Genomic DNA, 18,354 nt, shown 5'->3' on the forward strand with positions numbered 1-18,354 from the left:
AATGTCATTGGGGCACATTTACTAAGGGACCGCGGACTGCGATTCTGTCGGATTTCCCGACTATTTCTCTTCTGCGCTGACTCGCAGAGGGGATGGTGTCGCACGCGTTCGGATTGTGGTGCATCGGCGCATCAAGCGACACAAATCGGGGTCGTGGCCGTCTGACAACCCGACTGACTCAAATAAACCGTGGAATATAAAACTCGAATTGTGTCGCAAGATCAAGCACTTACATGCACCAGGAAGAAGAAGGTGAACTCCGGCGGACCTGAGCGGGGAAGGATATCAGGCGCACCCTGTAAGTGAATCACGGCAGCTCCGAATCAGCGGACACAATGGGACAGGTAAGTAAATATGCCCCATTGTGCATATTTATTAATATTTTTTTCTGTTTTTGTGTTTTTACTTTATTTGTCCCCCATGAGGTCATAAAAGACGCCTGTGGGACATTTTCACATTTTTTTAAATCTTACTTGATTTTTTCTCTTTTACAAGTTTTCCACTTAAACTGGGGCATCTATAAGAGCTTCAGTTACAGGGGGAACGACAACCTGTCACTGGGGATTCTGATCAGAGCTGGACTGGGTCTAACTAGACCCAGCAGCTCTGATTAACCCCTTTAGACCTGGCAGTCACGTGACCAACGAGTCTATGGAACCAGCCGCGCAGCTCAGCTCCTCTCTGCATCGCGCTCATTCAGCGCGGTAAGGGAGGGCGGGAGCACCAGAAAACTGTAGCAACGTCTAAGGACGCCTGAGGACAGTGCTGCAGACTTTGGACCTGCGCTCTCTGTTGTCTTAAGTCAGCAGGCGGTCCGATTAGAATTAAGGTGGCACTATACAAGCAGTGTGTAGACATTGTTCAAGGGACATTTCCACCTTGAATTGCCGCCTTAAATCCCCCCTCCCTCTCGTCACAGGCAGCAGCAGTGCCCGGGAATCCTGTGTATACACTGTATCTGCTGCTGGAGGCTGCCGGGACTTCTTACAATGTTATATTAGGACTGTCATCTATTTATAAGGTCAGTACCAGGGGCCCTGGGCAATTGCCTACTTTGCCCTGTGGTCACCCTGTTAGGGCGGGAATTATACAGTGTTGGGGTGGAGTAAGGGGTGAGCGCAAGGCAAGTCTTTTGGCAAAAAAAATATTTTGTTCTGCACCATAAGACTTGGGAGGTTTGGGTCTTTAGAGAGACTGCAGCACCCGATACACTGGCTGCAGCACCCGATACACTGGCTGCAGCACCCGATACACTGGCTGCAGCACCCTATACACTAGCTGCATCCTGTAACATATCTGATGGAGACGGAAGTTCAGAGGTTGTAACTAGAGAGGAGCGAACATGCTCGTCCGAGCTTGATGCTCGGTCGAGCATTAGGGTACTCGAAACTGCTCGTTGCTCGGACGAATACTTCGCCCGCTCGAGAAAATGGCAGCTCCCGCCGTTTTGCTTTTTGGCGGCCAGAAACAGAGCCAATCACAAGCCAGGAGACTCTGCACTCCACCCAGCATGACGTGGTACCCTTACACGTCGATAGCAGTGGTTGGCTGGCCAGATCAGGTGACCCTGGGATAGACTAGCCGCTGCCCGCACTGCTCGGATCATTCTGTGTCTGGATGCCGCTAGGGAGAGAGCTGCTGCTGGTTAGGGAAAGCGTTAGGGTGTTCTATTAGCTTACTGTTAGGCAGGAGTGATTCTCAAAGAACCCAACAGCCCTTCTTAGGGCTACAATAACGTTCTACTTTTTTTATTTTAATTTGCATCTAGTACCATTTTGTGAGGAATTAGCAGGGGGACTTGCTACCGTTGTGTTTAGCTCTTAGTGGCACACATATCCATAGCAAAGACCGAAGTGGGAAAATTTAGTAGGGGTTGGATTTCAATTAGGCACTAACTCAGTGTCATCTCATCTGGCATAGTAGTGTGCTTTGATACTTGGCTAGAAAATAGCCATAGGAGAATACAAAGAGCTTACTTACGCCTACAGTAGCGTTCTATATATTTGATTTCTGGTTGATCTGCTGGTGGCTGTACTTTCTGCAGTGCATGTACTAGCCAATTCTGAGCAATTTGTAGTGAGACTTGCGACCGCTGTGTTCTGCGCTTAGTGACGCACATATCCATAGCAAAGACCGAAGTGGGAAAATTTAGTAGGGGTTGGATTTCAATTAGGCACTAACTCAGTGTCATCTCATCTGGCATAGTAGTGTGCTTTGATACTTGGCTAGAAAATAGCCATAGCAATAGGATAGCATTGTTTGGTTTTAAAAACTCAAAAAAAAACAAAAAACACAAAAAAAAAACAAAAAACACAAAAAAAAACAAAAAAAAGTTAAAAAAAAAATAAAGTTATAACTCTCATTTTAAAAATGTTTAACCCGAGGGCTAGGGGTAGAGGACGAGGGCGGGGACGTGGGCGTCCAACTACTGCAGGGGTCAGAGGCCGTGGTCCTGGGCGGGGTGAGACACCACCTGCTGATGAGGGAGCAGGGGAACGCCGCAGAGCTACACTCCCTAGGTTCATGTCTGAAGTTACTGGGACTCGTGGTAGAGCACTGTTGAGGCCAGAACAGTGCGAACAGGTGATGTCGTGGATTGCTGACAATGCTTCGAGCAATTTGTCCACCACCAGTCAGTCTTCCACGCAGTCCACCCATGTCACCGAAATCGGCACTCCTCCAGCTCCTGCACCTCAGCCTCCTCCCCCCCAGTCTGCCCCCTCCCAGGAAAATTTGGCATTTGAACCGGCATACTCTGAGGAACTGTTTTCTGGACCCTTCCCACAGTCACAAACCACTTGTCCGGTTGCTGCTGAGCAATTTTCCGATGCCCAGGTTTTCCACCAGTCACAGTCTGTGGGTGATGATGACCTTCTTGACGTAGTGGAAGTGTGTAAAGAGGTGTCCGACGATGAGGAGACACGGTTGTCAGACAGTGGGGAAGTTGTTGTCAGGGCAGGAAGTCCGAGGGGGGAGCAGACTGAGGGATCGGAGGATGATGAGGTGACAGACCCAAGCTGGGTTGAGAGGCCGGGTGAACACAGTGCTTCTGAGACGGAGGAGAGTCCTCGACCAGAACAGGTTGGAAGAGGCAGTGGTGGGGCCAGACGGAGAGGCAGGGCCAGAGCTGGTGCATCAGCGCCAAATGTGTCAACTAGTGAAGCTCCCGTGGCGAGGGCTCTTGCGGCGAGGGCTAGATCTTCAGAAGTCTGGAGGTTCTTTAAGGAAACACCGGATGACCGACGGACTGTGGTGTGCAACATTTGCCAAACCAGGCTCAGCAGGGGTTCCACCACTACTAGCTTAACTACCACCAGTATGCGCAGGCATATGAATGCTAAACACCCCACTCAGTGGCAACAAGCCCGTTCACCTCCGGCCGTGCACACCACTGCTCCTTCCCCTGTGTCAGCTGCTAGTCAGCCCCCTGCCCAGGACCCTGCCACAAAAACCCCATCGTCGCCTCCACGATCCTCCACAGCATCCACCAGCGTTCAGCTCTCCATACCCCAGACGCTGGAGCGGAAACGCAAATATAGTGCAACCCACCCGCACGCCCAAGCCCTTAATGTGCACATCTCCAGATTGCTTAGCCTGGAGATGCTGCCCTATAGGCTAGTAGAGACCGAGGCCTTTCGCAACCTCATGGCGGCGGCCGCCCCTCGGTATTCGGTCCCCAGCCGCCACTACTTTTCCCGATGTGCCGTCCCAGCCCTGCACCAGCACGTGTCAGACAACATCATCCGTGCCCTGACCAACGCCGTTTCTGACAAGGTCCACCTGACCACGGACACGTGGACGAGTGCTGCCGGGCAGGGCCACTATATATCGCTGACGGCACATTGGGTTAACTTGGTGGAGGCTGGGACCGAGTCTGACCCTGGGGCTGCTCATATACTGCCGACGCCGAGGATTGCGGGGCCTACCTCGGTCCAGGTGTTTCAGGCCTACTATGCCTCCTCCTCCTCCCACCTCTCCTCCACCTCCTCCTCCGAACTACCATCCGTGGGCACGGCGCCATCAGTCGGTAGCTCTAGGCACAGCAGCAGTGCCGTCGCTAAGCGACAGCAGGCGGTGCTCAAACTGCTGAGCCTAGGCGACAAAAGGCACACCGCCCAAGAGCTATTACAGGGCATCACGGCGCAGACTGATCTGTGGCTGGCACCGCTGAACCTCAAGCCGGGAATGGTTGTGTGTGACAACGGCCGTAACCTGGTGGCGGCTCTGCAACTCGGCAGACTGACACATGTGCCATGCCTGGCCCATGTGTTAAATCTGATAGTTCAGCGTTTCCTCAAGACATACCCCAATCTGTCTGATTTGCTCACGAAGGTGCGCCGCATCTGTGCGCATTTCAGGAAGTCCAGCCCAGATGCTGCCACTCTCAGGGCAGCGCAGCGCCGCCTCCAACTGCCCGCTCACCGACTGTTGTGCGACGTGCCCACGAGGTGGAATTCAACACTGACCATGTTATCCAGAGTTTACCAGCAGCGCAGAGCGATTGTAGACTGCCAGATGTCAACTTCCACCAGAACTGGTAGTCAGGTCAGTCAGCTTCCTCAAGTCTACAATGAGGAGTGGACGTGGATGTCTGATATCTGTCAGGTGCTGAGTAACTTTGAGGAGTCAACACAGATGGTCAGTGGCGATGCCGCCATCATCAGCCTCACCATCCCGCTGCTTGGCCTGTTGAAAAACTCTCTGGTCAGCATGAAGTCGGAAGCTTTGCGCTCGTCACAAGAGACAGGGGAAGAATATTCCCTTGTTGATAGCCAAAGCACCCTCAGGTCTGTTTCTCAGCGCATATCGGAGGAGGTGGAGGTGGAGGAGGATGAGGAGGAAGAGGAGGAGAATGTTGGCGAGACACAAGAGGGGACCATTGTTGAGTCCTTCACTGTTCAGCGTGTATGGGCAGAAGAAGAGGAGTTGGAGGAGTTGGAGGAGGAGGAAATGGACAGTCAGGCCAGTGAGGGGAGTGAATTCTTACGCGTTGGTACTCTGGCGCATATGGCAGATTTCATGCTAGGCTGCCTATCCCGTGACCCTCGCGTTCAAAGAATTTATTCCAGCACCGATTACTGGGTGTTCACTCTCCTGGACCCACGGTACAAGCAAAATCTTTCCACTCTCATCCCTGCAGAGGAAAGGAGTGTGAGAATGCATGAATACCAGCAGGCCCTGGTGCACAAGCTGAAACAGTATTTCCCTTCTGACAGCGCTAGCGGCAGAGTGCGTAGTTCTGCGGGACAAGTAGCGAGGGAGAGTAGGCGAGCAGGCAGCTTGTCCAGCACTGGCAAGGGTACGCTTTACAAGGCTTTTGCCAGCTTTATGTCACCCCAGCAAGACACTGTCACCTGTCCCCAGTCTCGGCAGAGTAGGGCTGATCTTTACAGAAAGATGGTGAGGGAGTACGTAGCTGACCATACCATCGTCCTAAATGATCACACAGCTCCCTACAACTACTGGGTTTCAAAGCTGGACATGTGGCACGAACTGGCGCTGTACGCCTTGGAGGTTCTTGCCTGCCCTGCCGCTAGCGTCTTGTCCGAGCGGGTTTTCAGTGCAGCTGGTGGCATCATCACCGATAAGCGTACACGCCTGTCGACTGACAGCGCTGACAGGCTGACGCTTATTAAAATGAATAAAGGCTGGATTTCTCAGAATTTCCAATCTCCACCAGGTGAAGGAAGCTCAACCTGAATAATTGATCCACTCCTCCTCCTCCTCATTTTCCTCCTTCTCCTCCTCTTTGTACAGTAAAGCAGAGGAAAATGGCTATTTTTTGACAGGGCCCACTGGCTCTTGCTATAGTACTTCATGCATTTAATTTTTCTGGAGGGCCACCTACCCGGTCCTCTGTTTGAAACAATTTTTGTGAGTGCCACATACAGGCACTCAATCTATTCCATTTTTCTGGAGGGCCACCTACCCGGTCCTCTGTTTTAAAAAATTTTTGGGACTGCCACATACAGGCACTCAATCTATTCCATTTTACTGGAGGGCCACCTACCTGCTCCTCTGGTTTGAAACATTTTTGGGACTGCCACATACAGGCACTCAATCTATTCCATTTTACTGCAGGGCCACCTACCTGCTCCTCTGGTTTGAAACATTTTTGGGACTGCCACATACAGGCACTCAATCTATTCCATTTTACTGGAGGGCCACCTACCTGCTCCTCTGGTTTGAAAAATGTTTGGGACTGCCACATACAGGCACTATCCAAATTAAATTGTCTCCATAGCAGCCTCCACACGTTGTCTCCATTGCTACCTCCAAAAGTCGTCCATATAGCTGCCTCCATACATCGTCCCTTTATCAAACGAGGTGTGTCAGGCAGAAATTTGGGTTGTTTTCATGGATTCCACATCAAAGTTGTTAACTTTGTCGCCACCCTGCTGTGTTATCCACAAAATATACTGGCAAACTTTTACCATTTAGGGATATTATTTCAGCGCTTCTTGCGCATCTGTTTACATTCCCCTCACCCGGCATATCCTAAACTTATAAGAACGCTACTACACTTGATCTTATACAAAAGGTTCTTAGAAGTGCTGTTTGGGGAGTAGCCTAGAGACAGGGGCTTGGATTGGCGAAAGCTCGCCTGGCAGCGGAGCGCCAGCTCCATGCGCATCATGCGCTTCTTGCGCATCTGTTTACATTCCCCTCACCCGCCATATCCCAAACTTATAAGAACGCTACTACACTTAACTTGGTGCAGGCTGGGACCGAGTCTGACCCTGGGGCTGGTCATATACTGCCGACGCAGAGAATTGCGGGGCCTACCGCGGTCCAGGTCTCAAAGGCCTACTGCACCTCCTCCCACCCCTCCTCCACCTCCTCCTCCTCCGAATTACCATCCGTGGGCATGGCGCCATCAGTCGGTAGCTCTAGGCACAGCAGCAGTGCCGTCGCTAAGCGACAGCAGGCGGTGCTGAAACTGCTGAGCCTAGGCGATAAAAGGCACACCGCCCAAGAGCTATTACAGGGCATTCCACATCAAAGTTGTTAACTTTGTCGCCACCCAGCTGTGTAATCCACAAAATATACTGGAAAACTTTTACCATTTAGGGATATTATTTCAGCGCTTCTTGCGCATCTGTTTACATTCCCCTCACCCGCCATATCCTAAACTTATAAGAACGCTACTACACTTGATCTTATACAAAAGGTTCTTAGAAGTGCTGTTTGGGGAGTAGCCTAGAGACAGGGGCTTGGATTGGCGAAAGCTCGCCTGGCTGCAGAGCGCCAGCTCCATCCCAAGATCCAACTAACATAGTTGCAGCACCTTTAATCTACTACTAGTTCACTGCCTCCATAATAATAATAATAATAATCTTTATTTATATAGCGTCATCATATTCTGTAGCGCTTTACAAATCATAGGAAACAAATACAAATGTAATGTAACAGAGCACAACATTTGTATGGAACAACAGGAGTGAGGTCCCTGCTCGCCAGAGCTTACGGTTTATGAAGATGATGGGGTAACACGAGGTAAAAGAATATTTAATGGTCAAGCCATTCTTCTTAGGGAATAGAACAAAATATAATAAATGGAATTGCTGTCGCTTGAACCACTCAGCCGTCATCTTATATACCAGGTCCAGGGTGAATGGGACTGCAGAGAAGTCTGGTGCCTGTTGGTTGCTGGATAACAGATGGGAGGACGACACAGGACGGGTTAGTAGAAGAGTTAAAACTTCATGCAGTTAATGAGTGTTATAGGCTTGCCTAAAGAAATGGGTTTTAAGAGCACGTTTGAAACTTTGGAGGTTAGGTATTAGTCTGATAGTCCGGGGCAGAGCATTCCATAGAATTGGTGCAGCTCTAGAGAAGTCTTGGAGACGCGAGTGGGAGGTCCGCACTAGGGTAGAGGTTAATCTAAGATCACTGGCGGATCTAAGAGCACGGGTTGGGCGATAGACTGAGATAAGAGAGGAGAGGTAGGGGGGTGCAGCATTATACAGAGCTTTATGGATGAGGGTTATTATTATTTTAAACTGTATTCGAAAGGAGACTGGCAGCCAGTGCAGCGACTGGCATGAACTGTAAGCATACATGGTCCCCTTATCAAACGAGCTGTGTCAGGCAGAATTTTGGGTTGTTTTCATGGCTTCCATGTTAACTTTGTCGCCACCCTGCTGTGTAATCCACAAAATATACTGGCAAACTTTTATCATGTACCGATATTATTTGAGCGCTTCTTGCTCACCTCCTTTGGTTCCTCTCTGACACCCATTGGTTTGAAGCCTGAGTCCAATTAGGGTATGTCGCCATGCCACTCTCTAGCCTGCCGCTGCTGCCGCTGCCTCTGCATGCCGTCCCCTATAGTGTCAGGGTCAATTATTGGATGTTTTAGATGCTATCTAGCTTCATTCTGTCACTCTGTCATGGCCATGCTGTTGCCCATAATTTTGGCATAATGGTGCGATTAGGCAGCCTCAGAGGCATCCATGCATGCTGCCCCTGCTGTTTCCTGTCCATTTCCGTGGTGTTTCCATCCTTTTCTGAGGTTCCCAGGTGTTTGGCCAAGCTTCCCTGTGCAGAGCCTTGGTCCCCTTGAAAAATGCTCGGGTCTCCCATTGACTTCAATGGGGCTCGTTATTCGAGACGAGCACTCGAGCATCGGGAAAAGTTCGTCTCGAATAACGAGTACCCGAGCATTTTAGTGTTCGCTCATCTCTAGTTGTAACAGTTACTAGTGATGTGGCTCCAGAATACAGAGTGTTGTGCCCGCAACTTCTCTAACCAGCAGTAAGTCTCCTGACTTCCCTCATGTGTCAGGGAGCGGCCTGGACACTTCTGCTTCCTGGTATGGTGACCCTGGCTGGTGAGCCGCACTCTCCTCTGCTTGCTTTGCTGACAGGTGCTCCATCTTGCTCCATTTCATGCATGTACCCATCACTGTGACTGACTGCTCTCCTGACAGACCATGTGCTCTCCCTTGCTCAGGTGATAGCACACTGCTTTACAATTATCATAAGACATATCATTGGACAATAACTTTTGGCATGGTTAACTCTTGCCTTACCAGGCAGTGGCTACAGCTGCAATTACAAATTTCTCCAGTACTTAGAGACCTCCTAGAGAGGTGATCAGTCTCCCTAAGGCTGTATACACACGAACGCATGGGGGACGTATATACGGCCGACGTACATACGTCCCTCATATACAGCAATGGGCTCACGGGGCCCTACGTCCTATCTTTCCCTGTAATACGACGCGGTACACCATATATCACTATAGAGAGGGACGTGGGTGAGCTGCGTTCATCCCCTCCTCCTTTCCCCTAACAGCTCCTGACATGGAGAGGGCGCTATTCGCAATTACCACCTTGCCTATGCGTTGGCAGGGGTGTTGCATTAGCATTATGTACCCATAAGATAATACAGCCGAGTTATTGCGTCTATTCTGTCATCCACACACAGTAATCAGTATGTCCCTCTGCCCCTCCCGTAGTCTATTGAGTCTAAGCTGAGTCCGCATTCCACAAGCTTCCTCTTCCGCTTAACCCCATGTGCTCAGAATTCGAGCGACTGCCGGTTCTTATCTCAGCTCCAGAGTAACACAAGGTAATAACATCACTGCTTCCCCGTTACTGCTCCTACACTCATTATACTGATTCTTCTATGTGACTCTCATCTCATTCATATATATATATATATATATATATACTCCATCTGTATATGAATTTTATACAGACTATGGGAGACTATGTGTGTGTTTTTGCTTCTACTTCCTTTCGTCTTTTTCTATTTTCTCTTTTCTATACCTTCTCTGATGGGACTAAGCAGTGGAACACAACATTGGGTCATTTTTACACCCAAAAAGAGCGCTATAATTGAATGTGAAGCTTTTTATAAGTTATATTGATGTTTACCTCAATATGTAATTTTTTCTGGGGATTTTGGCACATATTTATGCCTTTTTTTTCATTTTTGTATGTGGGGATGTGTGTCAATAAAGAAGTTGAAAATTAAAAAGATAAAGAGTGATGCATTACTTACTAGTGATGGGAATTTCGGCTTTTCTTAGTGATTCGGCTGATTAGGCTCCGCTCACTAAGAAGAGCCGGCTCTTCTGGCACCTGAATGGCTCCCTATGGAATAAAGTTAGGCGCCCCGCACCACTCCACTTTTAACCCGATATTATCGGGTATAAGGGGGCGTGGTGAGATATTTAGGGGTGGAGTTTAGTGAGATCTCGTCTATGACTAGTACTATTACTTACCATCCGGTCATGAGAGCAGGGTTCGGTCAGGGATTTTGTGGTCTGTCCCAAGCAGGGGCAGTTTTGTCCTGAGATTTAACTCATTTACTAAGGGCGCGAATCGCGTTTTTACGGCGGGTTACCCACATTTTTCCGTTTTGTGACAGTGGCTTAGTGGTTAGCACTAAAGCCTTGCAGCACGGTTGCTTAGTGGTTAGCACTACAGCCTTGCAGCACAGTGGCTTAGTGGTTAGCACTACAGCCTTGCAGCACGGTTGCTTAGTGGTTAGCACTAAAGCCTTGCAGCACGGTGGCTTAGCAGTTAGCACTAAAGCCTTGCAGCATGGTGGCTTAGTGGTTAGCACTACAGCCTTGCAGCACGGTGGCTTAGTGGTTAGCACTAAAGCCTTGCAGCACGGTGGCTTAGCAGTTAGCACTACAGCCTTGCAGCATGGTGGCTTAGTGGTTAGCACTACAGCCTTGCAGCACGGTGGCTTAGTGGTTAGCACTAAAGCCTTGCAGCACGGTGGCTTAGTGGTTAGCACTACAGCCTTGCAGCGCTGGGGACCTGGGTTCAAGTCTCAGGGTCAACATCTGCAAAGAATTTGTATGTTCTCTGTGTGTTCACGTGGGTTTCCTCCGGGTCCTCTGGTTTGTCAAGCTCTGTGCAGCGCTGCGTAATCTGTGTGCGCTATATAGGAATTATTATTATAAGACACTGTGCTGACAGCAATCCATATACATCACTGTAAAGATAACTAAGGCAGTTGTATCCACCAGGATAATGGGAGAGAGATTGTAATATTCTAGAATATTCTAATTTTTTCTTCTTCTCTTTAAAGGTAACAAAGTTATTTCATTGTGCATAGATTTCATCATATTCTGAGATTCAGACATGGATGTCCTAAGTCCCGGTGATGGTAAGGACTCCTCTATGTCGTCCGTCCTGTGACCCGGGTCCTATAATCAGTGTAGGGTCTGTGTGTGTTATGCAGAATCTATTGCTATAGTAAATGTCTTACACCCATGCTCAGGGCTGTCACAAGGAATTTTGGGGCCTCTGACTGGGACCCCCCAACGGTGTCCATTCCCATATTGATACATAACTTTATACACCATTTTTTTACCAAAACATTTTCGAGCCACGACAAGCTAGACAGGACCCGACTCTACTGCACGTGCCCACTCAGTATATAGATAGCCCCACCAGTCAACAATCAGCCCCCCCCAGTTCACAGCAGATGCCCCTTTTATACTGGCCTTTCGGCTTCTTCTCCCTGGCCCCGCGGCTCCGTCTTCTCCTCGCGGCTCCATCTTCTGTTCTGCTGGCCCGGGTACATCACTAAGATGCAGCGTTGTCGTGCCAGCGGGACGTCATAGTGTAAGGGCCCGCATAATGTTACGCAGCCATGACACTGCCACATCATACTGATGCACCCGGGCCGGAAGAGCAGAAGACGGAGACGAGGGGCCGGGGAGAAGAAGGCCAGAAGGCGAGTACAGATTTTTTTCTTTTCCTCATATAGGGCCCAGGCATGGGGGGTTTAGTGGGTATTGTGAGCCCCTCGGGCCCCCATTTTGATAGGAAAATTGGTGGGCCCTTGAACACAGTCCCTCTAGACCCCCCCATGATGGAGACATAAGGTGTCTCACACCCACGCTACATAAGATGTCTCACACCCACGCTACATAAGATGTCGCAGGCTTTGGAGGGGAAAAGTAACACACCTCAAAATTCTTACCTGTGCCACTAAATACAGATATGAGGTTCGCCTTAGTGGCACCAGATGATCTATGACAGGAATACGTTGCTGTCAGTCTTGTTCACTTATGTTCTAGAAGATTTCATTCTTGTGTTTCCCTCATTTCCTAGATGATGAGACCCGGCAGTTTTACCAGCAGCTCTGTCACTATCCACATCATGTCCTGAGGATAACGTATGAATATTTCCAGGAGGATCTGATCTGCATTGTGAAGAACATGAGTCCTAGATCACTGCTGCTTGAACTTCATTCCTGGAATCTCCCAGATCTAGAGGTGAGAGGATATGATATTATGATAATGCAACATCCCCCACCGGGGCCTAGCCTTTTCTTGGGGCCTGGAGGCAGCCGGGGCCCAGAATACCGGAAATTGCTGGTGGTTGTGCCCTAGGCACGCTAGTGTCACGGTGCTTGGTATGGCGAACCAGAGGGCTATCCTACATCCTGGCAGGTCTCCAGCGGGTGGTGTGTGCAAGAAATATGGAGGGAGAGGCTGATGTACTGAATATCCCTGGGGCACCTCCTTTGGTGTCTGTAGTATGAGTCCCTGGGTAATGGAGGGGGCGCCCTTGGTGTTACAGCCGTATCCAGGGAACAGACAGGGGCAACGTTGTGCAAAAGTAACTCACGTTTTTTCATTGGAACAACTGCAGGCAACGGGCCAAACATTCTTGTTACAGATTCCGGACTGTTGGATATTACTGGAGTGGTCATGGAGAGTGATCCTCAGGAGTTAGGTCACCAGCCTGGTAGTAGGTACAGGCTGGGAGCTGTGTCCAGATATGGAAGCTACAGCTTTGTCCTGGGTGTTCTGTGTGTAGCACGGAAGGTGTGTGTCACACTATCTCTCTGGTCATTGACAGTCTGCAAGGTGTGCTCTCTAGGAGAGACTGAGGCCTAAGAGCTGCTCATGTGGTGAGAGCATGTGATCAGAAGCAAGGCTCAGGCCTAAGAGAGGTGTTCCTATGTCAGGAGCTAGGTTCCAAGAGAGATGCTCCTGTGTCAGGAGCTGGAACCTAAGAGCCCTTGCCCCTTCCTGTCCAGGGGTTTTATCATTCCCTGGTCAGGTGGTGGCTCACTCTCCAATCACACTCCAGTTCACATAAAGGAATACAATTGGATGATAACTTTATCATAGTTAACTTGCCTGCTCAAGCAGGATCTACCGCTGTTAACCCCTGATGACCAGGTGTAGAACCTTCCTGGAAGGTTCGCGGTTCCCTCTGTCAGCTCCTAACCTGTAAAGGGCACTGTTCGCAACTACCCCTCTGACCATGTATTGGCAGGGGTGTTGCATTATCATGTGTTAGAGGCAGTAGATTACTCCATGTAACCGTCCCACGGTCTTCTAGAGGATCTCAGCTGTATTATATAAGGAACAATACAGGTAGTGGGGCGAGCAGAGGAGAGGAGCCTGGATCCTTCTTCCTCTGTAACTGGCTCAAAGGAAGAGAGCGAACAGGGTGAGGTACCAGAGGGAAGGGGATAAAGCTTGTGGAGTGGGAAGTTGCCTCCAATGAATTGTGTCTTTATAGTAGGTGACCGGATCTTCAGCCCTAAGGTCAGTGCCCGGTGGCCTCATCTTTGGTGTCAGTGATTAGTGAAGAGTATCAAGGAATCTTTCAGGATTATTAGAGAGAGGATATTGGATCAGTGAAATAGACTTGTTTAGCGAGGTGATGGGCAGAGTTATAGGTTCTGAGCATAAATTTGAAGTGTAGAAAGTCTGTAGATTTTCTCCACAGATGTTCGGCAATCCTGGAGCACCTCCCCGCACCCAGACAACAGGGGGTTAATACATTCTGTGAAAGATTTTCCCTCTAACTGTTCCATATATTCATCTTTCTCTAGACCAATACATTATGGTGAAGTCTAACATGAAATATCTATGGATTTTGTATCTTTATATACTAACCCTCGAGCATCATCTGTCTTCCAGAAATACAAGGATCTAGAACATAATAGAAAAACCTTGGCCCGGACTTTACTCGAGGAGATTTTCCGGAGAGGGAGAGAAGCTGTGATAGGATTGTGGGTCAGTCTTTACGTCTTACGGAAGGACCATGGATCCCCTACCCTGGACGCTGTACTGGAGGAGCTCATCCACAGAGGTAACATTGTGTATAAGATAATAATGACGGCTCTAATCAGTCATTACTAGCTGGGAATGCACACAGGGGCATCCGTGACAACTAAAAATATATATTCGGACTGTAGATAGATGGGTAGGGGGTGCAAGGAAAACGTACGGATCGTACATATGTTTCAGATTAATACCGTTACACCTTCAATTCATTGACATGCCACAACAATGAGACAAAATTTGTCTCACAGGAACATTTTTTGTCCCACGATAGGGAAAACTTTCTGTGAGGTCTCTCCACTTCGCTCATAGGACCATTCCAACTTTTTTCCAGTCTGTATAACTCTCATATTTCTGAATGTTGGGTGTACAGATAAATACTGCAAAATCCTATAATACCCTCTGTAATATCTTATCAGGTGACACGTTGGCGGAGCAAATCCTACTGGATGAAGAAGGACATCACCTTCCTTTAGAACTGAGAGGTAAGCGCTTTGTTACATTTGTTTATTGGTCTTCTGCTGTTCATACCGTCAGGCTGAGAAAGCGCTGAATTCTATCTGGTGCTTTTCAGTCGGCAGTCTCAACAGCGATCTATTTGTCGGACTGCTGGTTCTCTGTAATCCTTGCTCTGAACCACCAATGGTTAAGGCCTTCACACCATCAGAGCCCTGCCTCTCTCACCTGGAGCGCTCTGATGTAAACCCTGTGTGCACCATCTTCCCTTGCTGCTGGTCAAACAGTTTGTCTGCTGGCTTTCTGTCTGTGCTCATTCTGCTGCTTGCTCGGTCTTTTGGTTTATCGATATTGGCTACGTCCCATGACTATTCTCCCGATTATTGGATTTTGGTTTATCGATATTGGCTATGTTCCTGACTATTCTCCCGATTATTGGATTTTGGTTTATCGATATTGGCTATGTTCCTGACTATTCTCCCGATTATTGGATTTTGGTTTATCTATATTGGATACGTTCCTGACTATTCTCCCGATTATTGGATTTTGGTTTATCGATTTTGAATACGTTCCTGACTATTCTCCCGATTATTGGATTTTGGTTTATCGATATTGCATACGTTCCTGACTATTCTCCTGATTATTGGATTTTGTACTTTATATGCTCTTAGTTGTGACCCAGATTGTTTACCTTCCCTTTCTGTTTTTTGTTTATTTGTTACATGTTTCTACTATGGCACAGGGAGGGAACCAGCAGTGGATTATAATATAGGCAGTTTGGGCTGTAGCCCGGGGTCCAGGCCTTTTAGGACACACATGGCCACCCAAACCACCCACTAAATGTTATACCAAAGAGGCCCTCAGCCATGAAATCCTCATAATTTTGTTCATGCTCTCAATACACATGTATACAAAAGCCGTTTCAGGACCTTTGATGATCCTCCAAATGTCCTGAAACTGTAGATTGAAACCAGGAATCCTGATTCCAGCACCATTTGTAGGAAGTGGTTCCAGACTTGGCCCATGGCAGTCTTAATCTACCCCTGGAGGGAACGCAGTAGCTGGCCACTGTTTAGCGTGGACCCAGTAAGCAGCCAGGGACAGTTTGGGGGCTCAGAATTAGGGTTCACTGTCCTTCCCTTACATCATATATATATATATATATATATATATATATATATATATATATATATAATATATAGTAACAATGCTCACAGTCTCCATGAAGCCTCATGGGTGCAGTCTCACGTTCAGTTTTTCACATGCCGTTTTTGATGCCCAAACCTGGAATGGAGTAAAAGTAGGAGGAGGAGCAGCACCTTTAAATTATTTGTCTCAACCCATTATGATCCACACCTGCTTTTGGCTTCAAAAACTGCACCTGAAAAACTGAACTCTATTCCAACCCACTACTTATCAATAACCCCACGTAGGAGACTGAGGGTGGGTCCACACATTCAGTTTTTCAGATGCAGTTTTTGATGTCGAAACCAAGAGTGAATAAAAAAAAAAGAGGAGGAAAACTGGAAAAACTGTGGACACACCCTGAGGATTTGTGTTATTGTTATAGTGTCATGGTAAAGTGAAAAATGCCCACCCCAACTCCCCCTTGGTCTGGAGAGTGTAGTGAACACCAACCGAGGTCTCCACAGCCCCCCACAATAAACCAGTTAGACATGTTGTCACGGGTGCTCCTGTGATCCCTGTCTCGGATCGTGGGCGCACCCGTGTCCCTCAGTGTGCCCCTGGAGCTCTGCAGATCTTACCTTCCCTGGCTCCAGCGGCGGCCTCTCATGCTCCTGCGGCTCGGCGTGCATCCCCATCTCCTAGGGCACGTGCACGGCTCACAAAGATTTAAAGGCCCAGCGCACCGATAATTGGCGCTGGCCTGCCATACGTGTCTGCCTCTTCCTGTGACCCTTGCCGGATCTCCAAGCCATCCCCTCAGAAAGCTCCTCTGTGTATCTGCCTGTCTCTTCAGGCAGAACTGCCATCTGGGTGGTGACACGGACCAGTTTTCAAAAATGTCCCAGGTCTGTTCCTCTTCCAGGTCTTCCGTCTTCCCCACAGCTTGCCAGTATATTCTTCAAACATATCATCTGGCTGCATGGTCTTCCACTACACATCGTGTCTGATCGAGAAGTCTAGTTTGTGTCAAGATTCTGGCGTTCCTTGTGTAACCAACTGCAGGTCAACCTTGACTTTTCTTCTGCCTACTACCCTCAGTCAAATGGTCAAGTGGAGAGGGTGAACCAGTCTTTGGGCTGCTACCCCCGTCACTTCGTCTGAGCCTGTCAGGACAACTGGGCTGACCTACTACCTTGGGCTGAGTTCTCCTACAATTCCCTGGACTCAGGGTCTACTGGCTCGGCTCCGTTCTTTTTTGTCTATGGACCTATTCCTTGCCCACCTCTTCCGCTGTCTACTCCCTCTGAGGGGTAAGCGGTGGTTCTTTCTCGTAGACTGGAAAGGATTCGGGCCTGAGGAGAGATCCTGGGAGCCCGAAGAGAACATTTTGGATTGGACTCTCCTACAGAGGTTTCTTGGGACCAAGAAGATGAGGGGGAGGCTGAAGGGGGGGGGGGGGGGGAGTACTGCCATGGGTGCTCCCTTGATCCCTGTCTCGGATCGCAGGCGCACCCGTGTCCTTCAGTGTGCTCCCGGAGCTCTGCAGATCTTACCTTCCCTGGCTCCAGCGGCGGCCTCTCATGCTCCTGCGCCTCGGCCTAGGAGACACGCGCACGCCAGCTCGGAAAGATTTAAATGGCCAGCACACCGATAATTGGCGCTGGCCTGCCATAAGTGCCTGCCTCTTCCTGTGACCCTTGTCGGATCTTCAAGCCATCCCCTGAAGAGAAAGCTCCTCTGTGTATCCTGCGTTCCTGTGCACTCTGCATTCCTGTGTATCCTGTGTTCCTGTGTGCCAGTCCGTTCCTGTGTTCCTGATCCATGTGCCAGTCCGCTGCTGTGTTCCCGATTCTTGTGCCAGTCCGTTGCTGTGGTCCTGATCTGTGTGCGAGCTCCTGCAATTCCTGATGTGAGTCCTAGTGCGCCTTCTTGTGCTGTTTTCCCGCTATCACCCCGGATACAGACTCCTGCATTACTATCTTGGCAGCCACCGCGGGCTAGTCGCACCTGTGGAATGACCTGGTGGTACCCTGCCGCAGCAAGACCATCCCGCTTTGCGGCAGGCTCTGGTGAAAACCCGGTCCCAGGTGTCGGTTAGTACCATTTCACACGGTGGTCCAGAGGGTCCACAGACTCCCAGCCCTGACACATGTTATGCAGTTGGCAGAGGAAATTAGTAAGTAGAACCATCTTGAGGACCTTCATTCTTCCCATTGTAGCCCATGAGGACAGATCCTTCTCTATAACATTAAGGAGAAGAGTATAATTCTGATCGTATATCTGTGTTGGGTCAGAGGAGATAACCCACATATTTGAGAAAACCCCTGAACCATCTTAAAGGGAGAAACCACCTGATCAGTCAGATTGACATTAAGCTACTCTGATTTGGATACATTCACTTTAAAATCAGAGACTGCTTCCTAATGGTCTAATTCCTCCAGCATAGCAGGCAGACTAGCTTCGGGATCAGATACGTACAACAGAAGATAGTCAGCAAAGACGGACATTTAATGAGTAGCGTTGCCAAAGTGAATCCTACAGATCACCTCATCAACTCTGATAGTGTTAGCCAGGCAATGCTTGGAGCCAGAGCTGTAGAGCAACAGTGACTGGGTGCACCCTTGCCGAATCGCACTGCGGATGGCATAGGTGCTGGAGAGTATTCCATTGACTTACCTGTGCCCCAGGGTTATGATATAGACTCTATATATT

The 18,354-nt window shown here is 49.0% G+C and overlaps 1 protein-coding gene across 3 annotated transcripts in view; it reads left to right on the plus strand.

Moving 5' to 3' along the window:
* The first annotated feature begins 914 nt into the window (after positions 1–914).
* LOC140069264 (NACHT, LRR and PYD domains-containing protein 3-like) overlaps positions 915–18,354 on the plus strand; it is a 49,357-nt gene continuing 31,917 nt past the window's right edge. The window contains exons 1-5 of one of the 3 annotated variants that reach the window (XM_072114742.1): positions 915–1,021; positions 11,055–11,132; positions 12,086–12,249; positions 13,915–14,086; positions 14,478–14,543. In XM_072114742.1, the coding sequence (XP_071970843.1) occupies positions 11,108–11,132; positions 12,086–12,249; positions 13,915–14,086; positions 14,478–14,543 (427 nt within the window). In that variant the 5' untranslated portion in view covers positions 915–1,021; positions 11,055–11,107. Of the gene's footprint in view, positions 1,022–9,268; positions 9,576–11,054; positions 11,133–12,085; positions 12,250–13,914; positions 14,087–14,477; positions 14,544–18,354 lie in introns of those variants that run through there. The other 2 variants (XM_072114744.1, XM_072114741.1) reach the window with 2 other exon arrangements.

Source organism: Engystomops pustulosus, chromosome 7, assembly GCF_040894005.1.
Source record: "Engystomops pustulosus chromosome 7, aEngPut4.maternal, whole genome shotgun sequence".
NCBI lineage: Eukaryota > Metazoa > Chordata > Amphibia > Anura > Leptodactylidae > Engystomops > Engystomops pustulosus.